This window comes from Lethenteron reissneri, chromosome 14 (genome assembly GCF_015708825.2).
Source record: "Lethenteron reissneri isolate LAM-NWPU_2019-01 chromosome 14, ASM1570882v1, whole genome shotgun sequence".
In the NCBI taxonomy this organism is placed as follows: Eukaryota; Metazoa; Chordata; class Hyperoartia; order Petromyzontiformes; family Petromyzontidae; genus Lethenteron; species Lethenteron reissneri.
The window spans coordinates 6,809,738-6,824,162 of NC_083792.1; the positions used below are offsets into that span (position 1 = coordinate 6,809,738).

The 14,425-nt window shown below is 46.9% G+C and overlaps 1 protein-coding gene across 1 annotated transcript; it reads right to left on the reverse strand.

The window, feature by feature from the left end:
- Window positions 1-2,019: 2,019 nt before the first annotated feature.
- Window positions 2,020-11,523, reverse strand: DRAP1 (DR1 associated protein 1). The gene is made up of 9 exons (XM_061551387.1): window positions 11,403-11,523; window positions 8,307-8,379; window positions 8,067-8,160; window positions 7,655-7,774; window positions 6,986-7,027; window positions 6,672-6,777; window positions 5,656-5,738; window positions 4,413-4,442; window positions 2,020-3,391 (listed from the first exon to the last, which is right to left on the reverse strand). Exons 1-9 carry the CDS (start codon window positions 11,442-11,444, stop codon window positions 3,238-3,240), a joined length of 744 nt encoding a protein of 247 aa, XP_061407371.1. The 5' UTR covers window positions 11,445-11,523; the 3' UTR covers window positions 2,020-3,237.
- Between the last annotated feature and the right edge of the window lie 2,902 nt (window positions 11,524-14,425).

The window sequence follows — 14,425 nt, forward strand, 5'->3', positions numbered from 1 at the left end:
ATTGGTCGACAGCGCCGAGAGGGCGTGGCAGGCGCGGGGCCAATGAGCGAGGGGTGGGGGAGGGGCCGCACGCGCGCGCGCTTGCCACGTGCGCGCGCTTGCCACGTGCTCTGGGCGAAATCGAATGTGGGGTGCTGCAAGGTGAGCCACCACCAACCACCAAACCACAACCAACCACCCACCGCGTGGTGAGCGAGTTTACCATCGGTTGTCGCCACGGGTACCGAACGGGGAAAGTCAAGAGAACGCATGGACAAACGCGCCTCCTCGCTATGTACACACAAAACAAAGAAACTTTTTTTTTGCATCTTTTTTAACACGTCTCCCATCAGCCGTTGCGGCCTTGTGGGGAGTGCGTAATTTCAGCTTTGAAATTACTGGAGACCGGTTTCGGACACATTCGGAGTCTCTCGCCGGCAGACGTGAATTGATGAGATGTGTGAACAGAAAAACATTTTATGTGGAGGGATAGATATGGGTATGAGACGTAGTCGGCTTGTTTTTATGCACAGTGCAACACTTTTGTCAATCTACTGCTGAATATTGGGCTAACAACACCCACGCTGTGCAGGTCGTGGTGAGTTTTGTGACCATACTTCACCACGTTGGTCAGTGCGGGTTGATAAAGGCGAGGGGGTGGGGGCAATAACCTGGAGGCATCGAAGGACCGATAACAATTGATTTGTCTGCACTGTGGAGGACTTCATTCAGTCGTGGGTTCTTTCTGCCTGGGTCTGTGGAAGACCAGGTGAGCGTGACCCCTACCTACCTTGTTATTCCAAACAGACTCGCTGATCTAACGCCCATGACCCAATGACATATGACCTGAACCTGCGTGGTTGCTACTGTGACCAATCTAACGGCCAACTTTGGGCAAACTCCAGTGGCATACGCTTTCATCCAATGACCTAAAACCTGGCCACTCATTTAACCTGGCCTCGAAGCTTCACATTGACCGCTTACATGTGTAATCTTAAGTAGTCAACCTAGGTCTATCAAGGTTGTGCACTATACTGTCATAAAGTTCAGCATACCACCTGATATCGTCACAAAGCAATTTATCTCGCACCCAAAAACTTTACATTTTTCAGCCTGTCCAGGTCAAACCCAGACAGGCGGCAATCCTAGACCCCCTTGTAACGTCACCCAAATGACCCCAATTGTCACAGACCCCCATCACCCGACTTTGATCCCAACGCTGCCAACTTTTATCTCCGACCAGATTGCTGTGACTCCCGACCCCATTGACACGAGACTTCAAACTCCAACATGGCCATTCCTAGGCCTCCAACCTTGATTTGATCCGAATGGAACCGAGACTCGATGATCCCCAAACTTTAAGGGCTTCCGACCTCATTCGTGATGCATCATCAGATGAAGACGTTGATATTTTGGAGCTCACATTTCCTGTGTTGAACTGCCAAAACTATGCCTCGATGCTTTCAATCGCTTACATTTTTCTTCTTTCCACTGCCGAGATACACAATGTGATGCCCTTGCAAAGTTTTTTGTCGCATGGCGAGCAAACCAAAATGTTTAATAATCAAATTGGTGGAATAAAACAATGTGAGTGAACAAACGAATTTAACTTTGTGTGTGCAGCCACTTACGAGCAGGCTGAGACCGTGAATTCAAGAGAACTTGAATGATTGGGGTGGCCGAAACCTGGACTAGAACGATCTTGGCGATGACGGCTCGGTGCCGACCACCTTGCTGTTGTTGCTTTAGTGGGGAGGGGGGGTCCCACCACGAAGACTTTCCCACCCATGTTGTCAAATCAAAAGCACGGAGCTAGCAGTCCCACACACTATGCCACCCTCCTCCAAGTACAGACCACCAATGGAAAACATCGCCACAAGGGTGGAGATTTTCCTCGGCATACCGCATTCCAATACCACACACATGGTCACGTTTGTGGTCAGTGCAAAGTTAGGCACACGAGACGAGCCAAAGCATTCGTGGGTTGCAGTGACCATGCAAGTCCATGTTTTGCAGAAAGGTGGAAAGCTTGCGAAACTACGAAATGCAATGTATTTACGTGGTGTATAACTGCAACCGTACATCAAGACAGTGAAAGTGGGACATTGGCATTCTGTGGAAATGAGGCATAAAGTGAAAGCTGCGGAACGAAGTGATGTGACACATCTAACACCGAATAATTATATCAGGCTGAAGGAGTTTTATAGTTTTAGAAAAAAGTTTAATTTATTAACTGAAGTGGTTTGGACAATATATTTTGTGAACCAAAAACTGAATAAAACCATTTTAGTTATCACAACCGGTTTTATGGATCGACACCCATTAAACATCTGTTCCAATGTCCTTAGCAACGACCCCAAATTAGCTTCACTCTTACAGAGTGGCTGAGCACCGCCGCAAATACGATGCAGGACAACTATACAAATTCTCAGGTCATACAAACAACAGTGTATTTCTCTATATCTCTCAACCACAATGTCTGGAGAAATCGGGTCAACACGTCTTGGGGGAATCACGGCCACGTTGTACTATGTGTATATGTGAGGGCACTGTCCATCATACACAGCATGAGAAGCACAAGTAAAACCAAATTAACTCTTTACAAGGCTTACAAATCTAAAAAGTTAAAACATCCGCAGGAATAAAACCCAAGTCACAAAACTCTATGTACACATGACTAGTTTGACATTCGGTGGCTTTGCATTGGTTCCAATGTCTGGGCCAGCTCCAAGAGTTAGATTAAACAAGTGCGATAACATGTATTTTCAAAAGTGAACACGTTCCAAAAATGTAAATAATAATTCGCTAGACAAGCGTTCGGGCTAGCACTGCTGCGTCATGCAATGCTACCTGGAGTGGCACGACGATCAATGCAACATCTCCTACTCGCTGCATTCCAACCTGCTGACCCATTCGTGCCAAATTAACATTTGTTAAGTTTAGGCAGGTAAGGGAGTAAAGGAAAAAATAAAGATCACAAGCCATTGTTTCCTTACCTACACCAGCACTTTAAATTGTGCAAAGCACAAATGGAATCAATGCAAACGACTGCCAAACTCAACCCCCCCCCCCCATCCACGCCAGTAATTACACGAACACCAAAAACGGAACAAAAAAAATCCTGCGTTTTCTTGCTTTCGCAAAATCTCATTGTATAGAAAGAAAAACAAATGGGAAAAATTACATGGGTGGTGGGTGAAGAAAATGAATTGTACACGTGTTGAATGGGGGTTAAAACGGAACGACTTTCGGCCGCCCCTAGGAGTCGTAGTCCTCGTCATCATCGTCGTCGCCGTCGGCCGCCGGTGGTGGGCGCGCCACCGGCGGGGTCGGCATGGCGACGCTCGGCATGGCGACGCTCGGCACAGGCAGCGGGAAGAAGCGGCAGCCCGGCACGCTCGCTCCAGCGAGGCTGTGGCACAGCAAAAAAATAAGAGCAGCTGCATCACTAACATCCACCGGGTATTATTCATAATCGCCACCAACACCTCCATCCACTGGGAATTATTCGTCATCACCACCACCTACATCCATTGGGTATTATTCTATCATCAGCATTGGCATTCACTACATCCATCTTATATTAATCATCATCAGTATCACCTATATTGAGTATAATAAGATGGTTGTTTTCCCCATCTTTCTGCATTTCATAGCATTTGAAAACTTTTTCCAGGTGAAGGATGCTTGCTGTGAGCCTAACCCCCAACCTGGAGGAGCAGATGCATGACAATAGGGCTGATTGGCAAGTTTGTTCACCTGTCAAAGTCACACTGACATCACTATTTGAGTAATAGCTGGTACAGGTAGGAACAACAGTTCCACACTGCCCACCAGGGATTATTTGTATGTCTGTCATGCATAGCCACGCCCTCGATTTGAATTTCATAAAGCGCTTCGGGCGGGCTCAGCACCACGTGACGAACCGCCCCACGCAGCTTGCACTGCGTGACACGGATCGCACGAATGCGATGTCCAACCAAGTTCCTACCTGCCCACTCCGAAGGAATGTGTTTAAGTCACACTTGGGGTTGACCGGGACTAATGATTACATTTGAGTGTGATGCCATTGGACAACAATAATGAATGTGACAAACCAACTATATCATGTATGACACCATTACATTGCCATATTGAAATACGTTTTTTTCATTCCACTTAGAACTTTAGAATTTAAAATATTAAATGGATTATGAATTCACCAAGTCGGCAACATTCAGAGTGCCTAACGTACCCTGGAGTTGACAAATGAGTACAAAAGGAGTCGGTTGCAATTGCTCGCTTCAGACACCCATCAATGAATGTCTGATCGACTATTTTTTACTAAAAGCTTGTTATATTGGTGACCCAGGTCAGGCTAAAATAGGTTAATTAATCATAGTCCCACTTTGGCTTGAGAAGCATAGGACAAGGATGAGTCCCTGCGTACACACCTCGTTGCCGTGTACACGGCTGGAATCGTTCTGAAAGTGTCACAAAAAGGTATCACCGACGTGCATTTGTGCAAATTACTTGAGTTCAATTATGCATGAATTAATTTTACAAGATTTACTTTCGTATTCAACATTTTTGCATATTTTCATGCAGGTCATGAAAAAGTGTAATGCATGATTTATATCTTGTAAAGCGCGTCACTGCTTTGTAAAAAAAACTGACCTCCAAATGTGCTGCTGCTGTGTTTTTCACGAAATTAAAATGCAACATAACACATTGTTGATTTTGATCATTATGATTCATGTGGGTCTCAATGAACAACCTTCACATCACACCACCACTAGATGTATGTTTTGAATGCAGGAACTTTTTTCATTAGAATCTTTCAGGAGGATCCTGCCAAGTTTCCACAGTGGGGGGGGGGGGGAGATGTTGCTGTGTAGAAAAATTTTCAGCAGTGAGATATTTGGCCTATACAAGTTACATTGTATTTGCTATTTTGTTGGGTCTTTTGGTAAAGTCACGTAGATAGGTTCAAAGAAAACAACTACGACGTTCCGATCACAACACAAGCGTTCGTCATCAGGAACACTTGTGTTGCGATTGAAACGTCGTAGTTTGCGATCGAAACATCGTAGTTTTTTGTTATTTTCTTTGAACCTATCTACGTGACTTTACTGAAAGACCCAAAGAATATGAATTCCTGCAGTCAGGAAAGCTTTAAGTCAAGATTTTATTGTATTTGTTTTTGCTATGAGGGGAAACTGGAAAAACCCGGGAGAAAACCCATGGAGAAGAGAGGGAGAACATGCAAAACAACTCGTACGGAAAGTTGCCAGTCAGGAATCGAACCCAGGACCTTCTTCCTGTGAGGCATCAGTGTTACCACTGCAACTTCCACGCTGCCACCCGAAGGTCTTAGAAACATAGGATATCACATTGTTGTCTCCAGGCTCGACAGACTAATTATCACCCGTATTAAAGATGAGCCCGCATGCACGATAATTCCCCACTAACTGTACACAACCAAAATTGGCAAGCAATTCTAACACACGGCCTACAGTCATTAACGCAATAGAGCGTGCGCCTCGAACTCATGCCGAATGCCCCACTTCAACAACCGCATTAACGTTTACATTGCGAAGTTTTCTCAACAGCTAATGGTGTGAAGACCTGTCGGGAAAGGGAGAGAGTGGGTGATTCATCCCGTTTAGGGGGCAAAATTCCACACACACGTCTTACTTTGCCATGTTTCCTGCTTTGTCGGCACTGGAATGCGACGCCTCCTCGTCCTCATCCTCCGACACGGTCTCCTCTGAACCCTCCTGTGGACACAGCACGTGCACAAAACCAATTACATGTCTGTTCGGCAATTTGTCACTCACTGCTGGATGATGAACACCTACTTGTTCCGAGTCGGTCGTTTGACCATACTTCACACTGGTCAGTGCGGGTTGCTGAAGGCGGGGGTTCAAATCACTCGCCGTGGCTAAGAGTTGAAGTCAAGCCACTGGATTCTTAGCGCAATGCACGAAACCACTCAAAACACTGCTCCACTCCCCACAAAGCCAATAGAAGCACTTGAAAAGTTACAATAGGTGGCCAGGTGGGCTTAGGGGTCACAGCTGAGATTCTTAGATCACATTTGGGTTTCAACTACTCATGATTAAACCGGGTGAGTAAAGTGAGTTCATGGTCTAGGGATACTTCCAGCTCTGAGAATTACAAAATATATAAATGTGATTGACATACAATGCAGTGTCTTTGCAGGGCATGTAACAGGCGAACCGAGTGTGAAAAGGAGGACTATTGAAGTGACTCGGAATAAGTTCTGTAACCTCATCTTCCCAGGTCCTTCTCTGAATTTTTTTTATATAATTGCCAAGCATAGGCCCAACATGTAAACGGCCCGCAACAACCAGCACCATAAACGTTGTAATAGATGTACCGCTTGCTGTGGACGTTCCGTATGGAAAGATCTTCATCTCATGAAGCCAACAACCATAGTTGTAATATAATTAGGGGTGGGACGGGGTTAAAATAATCTTATTTTAAAGAATAATAAATAGAAGTAGCCACAATGACCGCGAAGAGTGAACATCTCAGTTAACACAGCGAGGTACACCACTAGCTGCAAGAATAAATAAAAAATGTAATCTCATGCCATAACAAGTGACAATTAGAATCGTTGGGGAAAAGATGAAGCCTGTGTAAAATGTTCCCAGTGCGCATGCCAACAGCAGCAGCAGCAGTCTAACCTCCTGGTCTGAGTCTGACTCAGACTGCTTCTTGTCTTTGGATTTTGCTCCAACTCCACTCCTCTCTCCGTTTGAATTTTTTCGTCCTGGGCCACCTCTCCTGACGCTGCAGGGAGGAAGGGTTCCACGGGGAAGTGGTTTCAAAGGGAACACCAAAACCATTTTCGTTATCACCAAACACCAGCAGATGTTTGAATTCGTAAAATATAAATAGGGTTACGTTACCGATGATTGCAAGCTGCTTGGGGAAACCCACGCGGGCGACGCATTTACAGTTCAAGTGTTTTTCTCTAGAAAACCACAGTGGCACTCACTCCCTGCAGAACTCCCGGTCGCGAATTGCCAAAGGTCTTCCCCTGCACACAAAAGAGTAAAGGTCATATTGAAATGTGTTTTTTTTTTGTTCATCAAAACACTCGTTTTAATACACGCGTTGTGGTTAAGCCACACGCAGAAATTAAATAAGTGCCAGGACTTGCAGAACTAAAGGCGCGATCCACACGTGCACACGACGGGCATGCACAAAATGCGGTGGGGTTTTACGTTTTCTCTGTGAGGCGTGCTCACATTCTGTCATTAGCCCGCCTTTGTTTAAATGTTTTTCGGCTGCCTTAAGCTAATTTGCAAAACATGCTATTACATTGTCCCATTTTCTCCACTGCCTTTACTTGGCTAATCTAGTCACTTTTCCTTTGCGGACATTGCATTCAAATTCTTGTATAATTATAATTTTAAAGTTCCATTCCACTTCTTTACTTAGCCTTCTTCAAATTGGTTTCAATTATCGTTAAATTTAATATAGATGTTACATTTAAAATGAACAAAATATTATTTGCATATAAAATTAATTCACCCTTGCCAGAGGCAACCTTTTGTGCGTCTCAAAGGGCGTATTTCGTCTCCCGATAAAATCAAGGAAACTACATCAACACAAAATTGTAACCGTGATTGTGCAACCGATGTGAAACACCGGGCGCGGGCACCTTTTGACGACCTTCTCTCCGTCGGCATTGGTCTCCTCCGTCTCCCCCTGAACGTCGGGCACGGACGAGACGAGGTCCTTCAGGAAATCAAACTGCTGCTCGGCCTCGATGCACTGCTTCCTGCTCCGTATCACATCACAGCAAGGTCACTGGCTGCTGCTGCTGCTGGGACCACCTCACACGGAGGCAGTCACAGCTGCAAGTGTCACGATGTAAAAATGATCTTGAGATGACTGTGGAAAATTAATTTTGTGCTTTTGTTTTTTACAGCAACTTTTTAGGTTTTACAATATTACAACACTTTAAATATCATGTAAATCTGCACAAATTACTGAAACGCAAGTAGAAAAATTCTGCAGTTTCTAACGTCTCCAAAATGCGGGCCGCTTTCGAGTCCCCATGTGCTGCTCACAAGTGGGATGTGGTCATGGTCTTCGCATTTCGAGACTGCGTTACTTGGCAGGCTTTGGTTAAGAGAGACTCTAAAAACAGCTCCAGGGCCCGAGCTGGGAGCACTTGTCAAGGAAAATCCAGGAACGTGCCGAAGATGCACACACAGACACGCGCCCGAGATGGCTGCATCACATTCGTGAACCTGACATAAAAAGGCCAACACAACCGATCTTCCCGGCAGAATAAGACTTAAGGATACAGATTATGACAGGGACAGCAGCCGCCACTTTCCCGACTTCTTCATCTGTTTGCATGATCTTCTTTATTCTCGCCTAAAATGCACAAACACTTTATAGAGTTTCCACTTTTCAACCAAAACATGAGCATCGATGGCCGTTTGCCTAAACATGTATTCATTTTATAATGTGCTGTTAAATATAACTGGTAATGTAATGCAATTGGACAATGGAAATGTTTGAAGGAATTAAAATGATCGTCAGGAAACGAAATAGAGAACAAAAAACAGTTATGGCAGTGTGACTATACAGACACATTAGAATAGAGTACACATTCCTAACGAAACATGTTACAGTTTCATATGAAATTCGTTTTATGAACAGGTAATCGCTTGTTCATATGCTAAACTTACACCCTCGTGAATTCGCAATGCAAAGTGCAATACAGCTCTGACATTTATCAGTGACCACATCTTGTGTGACACGTGTTGGTGGTGCGCACTGGTAGCAGTAACCACCCCCGAACATTTCCTGGTAATTACCAACAATGACGTATTTAGCCACAGTTAAAAATCGTGCAAAACATGATCCCACTCGGCAGCTTCATCACGCCATGCCCCAGGCAAATTGAAAACACCCTGCTGACTTCTATGGGAGATCCCCACCTCGCTGCTGTAATGTCAAAAGCTCTCATGCGATTCAGATACCTGCGCAACAAAAGCAACTGTTTAAATTTCACCTAGTAACTGGGTATAGGCATTAAGATTAAACACATATTATTTTGCGGAGGCATACACCACACAGGCCTGCAATGTCCACACAAGACAAGCACTGCCTGCTATAGGAGTTGACAATTCATCACCGTTTTCATTAAAACATCTCCAAGATACATATATACTGTATAGTAGGCTAACATTTCGGGTGGTGGGGAGGGGTGCAGAGGCAAAGTGGTGAGCACACGGTGTTATAAACCCTGTAACCCGAATTTGATTCCTGTCCACGGCCAACATGAGTGGACAGTGATATCCGACACGATCAGGGGCCCTCCCTTCACCAACAGCCACTGACTGACCAGTGTGGTGCAGCATGGTCAAATAACTCATTACCAATGTTGCTTTTGGAGGCCTTTATCCAGAAATGGATTGCCAAAAGGGCTGTGAATGTTTATTCTTTTATTCCAACCCCTATTTACTCAGATAAGCAGCACGTAAGTGAACAATAACAGGCAATTATAAACTGTGACAAATATGGCCAAGTTGCACTTGTTAGTGTGACGCATATCATACATTGCAGTCAGATGGATTGTAAAACTGCAGGACTCTGAGACCGCGGTGGCGTGCGGAGGCCTTCATACAACAGTGGAGAAACAATGGCTGAAAATGAGAAGTTGTTTATACCTAGTCAATAAACAGTAGTTGACGGTATTTTCCCGACGATGCCTTCACTTATCAGTGGACAGACACCGGAAGTAGTTGGCGATTCGAATTAATGACAGCATCGCAACCTGCTTATAGCAGAGAACGTAGATTTCGAGATGGAGAGCCTTTCATACATCGGTGAACAATCATGCGATCATGTTTTTTTATCTATTAGACCATCGACAAGGATGATGTAGATGTTCATTATGAGTTGCTGCACAATGGCAGATGTTGATGATGCTAAGGGTGTTTCAAGATTATCACAACACCGTGCACTATAAAGGAAAAGTAAAACCCATAAAGTCCTACAACACTCAATGACATCTCAGTCATGGAAACCCATCACAGGGAGGGCATGGCCCGCAATTCCAAACTGTACGATGGGAAACATTCCATCAAATAGCAGACAGACAATGAATAACGATGATGGTGGTGTTGCCTTCATAAACCAGTGGACTGCAACGCGCTAACCATGTCGTCTTACCTAAAAATCTAGACATTGGCTGACGATGATAGTGCATGCCTTCATACAGCAGTGCGGAGGACACGCGCTCAATGATTCCTAAGGATTCTGAGTGAAACAGCTTCATGTCTTAACCGGCCTGCAGGTACGGCCTCATCCAGCAGTTGATAACGGTGCATGAAATAAGGATGATTGCAGTTCCAAAGCAGTGGATAGACAACCGTGAATAATGCTCATTAAGTCGCCAACCAGCAGTGGCTAAGCCTAAACGGTTGCTCCGGATGACTTACAGCCTTTTGTGGTCAACCCCATCGACATTTGAAAGCCTCCCCACGGTGTGTCGGTCACGCACGGGGGTTGTCTGACCATACTTCACCACGCTGGTCAATGGGAGATGGTGAGGTAGGAATGCCAGGGTCGGTTCGGATTATGAGCCCCAACTGATGTTAGCCGTGGCAGGGAATTGAACTCGGGCTGCTCGGGTCACTGCTCAGTATTTCTCCCTGGCATGAAAACAAAGCAGCCTTCGTCAAACATTGGATAAACTCAGTGTAAGTAGCCGTGCACAGACGAGGGCTGATGATGATGATGACACTCTCAGTGGACAATGGCTGACAATTCATTTATTCAGCAATGTAAACACATTAGTCGACAGGGAAGCCTTAATCTGGCAGTGGATATGCACACATTATACATCACTAAATGGCTCAATGGCTAAATACGATACAAAGAGAGGTCTCAGCTTTCAGAAAATAACCGATTGTGATGACAGCGACAAGGAAGCTTTCACTAGCCGTGCCCAGACAATGACTCAAAGGCACTGGCAAACAGAACAGCACGTAATAAATAGCAGGCGCGAACAATGGCTTATGTATGCCGACAATAGACATTCAGACACGAGGCCACACGCAGAGGGCCTCCACGGACGATGGGGAAAAGAGAGAGAGGCCGGAGAGTGAGAGGAGGCCGGAGAGTGAGGGGGGACCGGGCACCTCCCCCGCCCGGGGATCGAGCGCCCTCCCCCCGCGGGCGAAACTATCCGAGGCCTGGTGCCTGGGCCTAAGCCCGCGGGGTGGCGGCGGCGCGGGGCAGAGGGAGGCGACCCGGGCCGCCTTCTACCCCCACCACCCCCCACCACCTCGACCCACGAGCGGCCCCGGCAATCCACGGCTGCCCGGCCGAGCTGGGTAGAGCCACGGTGGGCCGCCGGGGGTCTAGGCGGAGTGGAAGGCACCCACCGGCGGGAACCTGGCGTTGTACTTTTTCTTCTTGGACGGCATCGCGAAGGAGGAGGAGGCGGCTGCTGCTGCTGCGGTGGTTGTAGTGGAGGCGGCGGCCACGTTGAACCGGGGGGGGTGGCGGCAGTGGGGGGGGGGGCGGGTGCACGAGACTCGGAAGTTATAGACAGCCAATAGGGCGCGACGTTACAAGCGCGGCGGTGCACACCGCCCCGCCCACCTCACCCCGCGTGCGCCGTTTCGGCGAACGTGATTGGCCGATACGCGCCCCCCCCCCCCACTTCACCCCGCGTGCGCCGTCTCAGCGGACGTGATTGGCCGATACGTGCCCCCCCCCCACTTCACCCCGCGTGCGCCGTCTCGGCGAACGTGATTGGCCGATACGCGCCCCCCCCACTTCACCCCGCGTGCGCCGTTTCAGCGAACGTGATTGGCCGATACGTGCCCCCCCCCCCCCACTTCACCCCGCGTGCGCCGTCTCGGCGGATGTGATTGGTGGAGACGCCCCCCCCCGCCCCCACCCACGCTGGTGAATCTGTCATGGCGGCTGCGCGACATCTCCCCGTTGTCTTGCTGCTGGCTCCATGCAGCGACCCCCCCATTCATTGAGACGGAGGGGGGGGGGGTCCTTAATGATATTTAATTAATTAGTCGTGACGAGTGAAGGACGAGGATGATGATGAAAGGAGTGCTTCACCTGGTCCCGAATTTAGAAGTGGTAGAAGACTCAGCCAGGGCACGGGCAACACACGGGAAAAGAAGGTCGAGCAACTGCCCAGCAGTGAACACAACAACAACAACAACGTTCCCAGCAGTGAACACAGACACAACAACAACCACAACGTTCCCAGCAGTGAACACAGCCACAACAACGCCTCGTGTCCCCAATACGCAGCGTGTGGCCGTACAGCGAAACATCACAGGTGACGCTCCGGGAAAGTGACCCCCGTATTTATGGCACGTAGAGAGATAATACTGGGAGGAAGCTCCTGGTTACACCAGCCCACAGGGGATTGTTGTGTCCGTCCGTCCGTCGTGAATGCAAAAATGGGAGGGGTGGGGCTGGGTGGAGTGGGGAGGGTGGGGCTGGGTGGAGAGGGGATGGAAATGGAGGGGTGGGGCTGGGTGGAGTGGGGAGGGTGGGGCTGGGTGGAGAGGGGATGGTGGGGCTGGGTGGGGAGGGGCTGGTCACCCCGTGGTGCCCTTATAAAACTCAACGTTTAACCTACTCACGCCGGCTTGTGCCCGCCCTCACAGTCGGGCATATTTGCGGAATACACCACGCCGCCGTTGACCTTGGTCATTGACCGAGCAACCCAACGTTCCTACCAGCTCCCTCCGCAGGAATGTGTTAAGAGTTGGAGACCGCACCTGTTTGTACAATGGGGACCTGATAGGAATTTAAAAAAATCTGTTTTCTCATGATCCCAGTTTTGTAAATAGGCATAAGTTATTTTTAAAAATATAGCTGTTGAGCTACGGCCAATATCTTAATATTTTTTGCTAAAAGTATTGCTAAATCTAACAGTGGATAGAGAATGCTTATTGGGACCTTAAAATTGAATGATTCCCGGCACATCTAAAAATATCCTGCGTTAATGTTTCACTTCATCAATACCAGAAGTCGTGTTTTTTTGTATGAGTGCAGTTGTTGTTCATTGGATGCGCTGGTCTCGCCGTCAGACTGCGGAGTTTCCACCACTGGCCAAGGCGTTTGTGTATCTTTCGTGCACGTGTGTGCGGGCAGGGGACTTTTACCCCTTGAGAGACGAATGGAGATTGCGTGGTCTTATTTCGCAACAATTTGTTCCACAACGATGTCCAATCTTAAAAAAACACACACACAAAGCACAACAAATTCACAACCAAAACAGTTAAGTTGTAAATCTGGAGTGGGGAAATGTGCACTTTATCACAAATCGATAAACGAAAAGCATCCGTCTTGGGATCGTAACACGAGGGTTAACGTTCCAAATGCGGGGCTTTATAGCTTATCAGATTCACATTATATTCTGATTCTGCTTTGTGGATTTGTGAAAAATACAAGTTTGGAGGCGGCAAGGCCGTAGCCATGGAGTCAACATTGGGGGGGGGACCAAATCTTCCAGGGGGTCTGGGGGTACCCCCCCCCCCACCCCAGGAAAAAAAAGTAATTTTAAAACGAATTTCCTGCCTAAAATATAAAAAAAATTCACTAATACATGGGATGACTTTCTATTTATTTATTACAATAATGTCTAATAGTGAATTGTATTACATTGCTCTGTTTTTATTCTTTACCTTTTCTTGTTTCAGTGCATGTAATGGCAGAGATTAGGGATTAATAAAGTACAACCATAACCACAATAATATGAACAGAAATCTATGCATTGTTATGTGAAGACAAGTCCAGATATTGTGGCCAAGGTTTAGCAAATTGTTTTTATTTACATAGCATAGCAATTATTTTTAAAAAATATTTTTGATATCAATATATTGGGGGGGGGGGGACATTTTTAACATATTTTAATATATTACGGCCTTGGGAGGCGGAAACCCAGACAGAGGTAAATCATGATCATCCCCCTTCACCTCCACAAGCAACAAGGGTGTCTGTCGTTTATCCCGATGTGAACTTTAACAAGGTGCAGCAAGTAACACCTTGCACACGAGTTCACGAGAAAGACTCTCGCGGACTCTTGCAGAGAGCGTTCTGTATTTTTTTTACACGAAGACACAACAAGTGTTACCAAAAACACGAAAATGTCAAACGGCCAAAAATAGCCAGCTTGTCTACGTCATTCACAAAAGAAGCCCCAAAAATACAACTCCAAACTTTTCATTTCAACATTTCGGTATCGTGTGCGTGTGTCCCCCCCCCCCAAATACATTCAGTGTCCGCAATGAGGGTGCCAGAATTAGCGGCAATATGAGGAAGGATTGGAGACGACTGGGACCTCCCCCAGGGCAGGGCATCGAAGTCTCGGCTCAGTCAAATCGCTCCACCGACGTCACGGCGTGATGCGATGGGGAAAACCCACGGC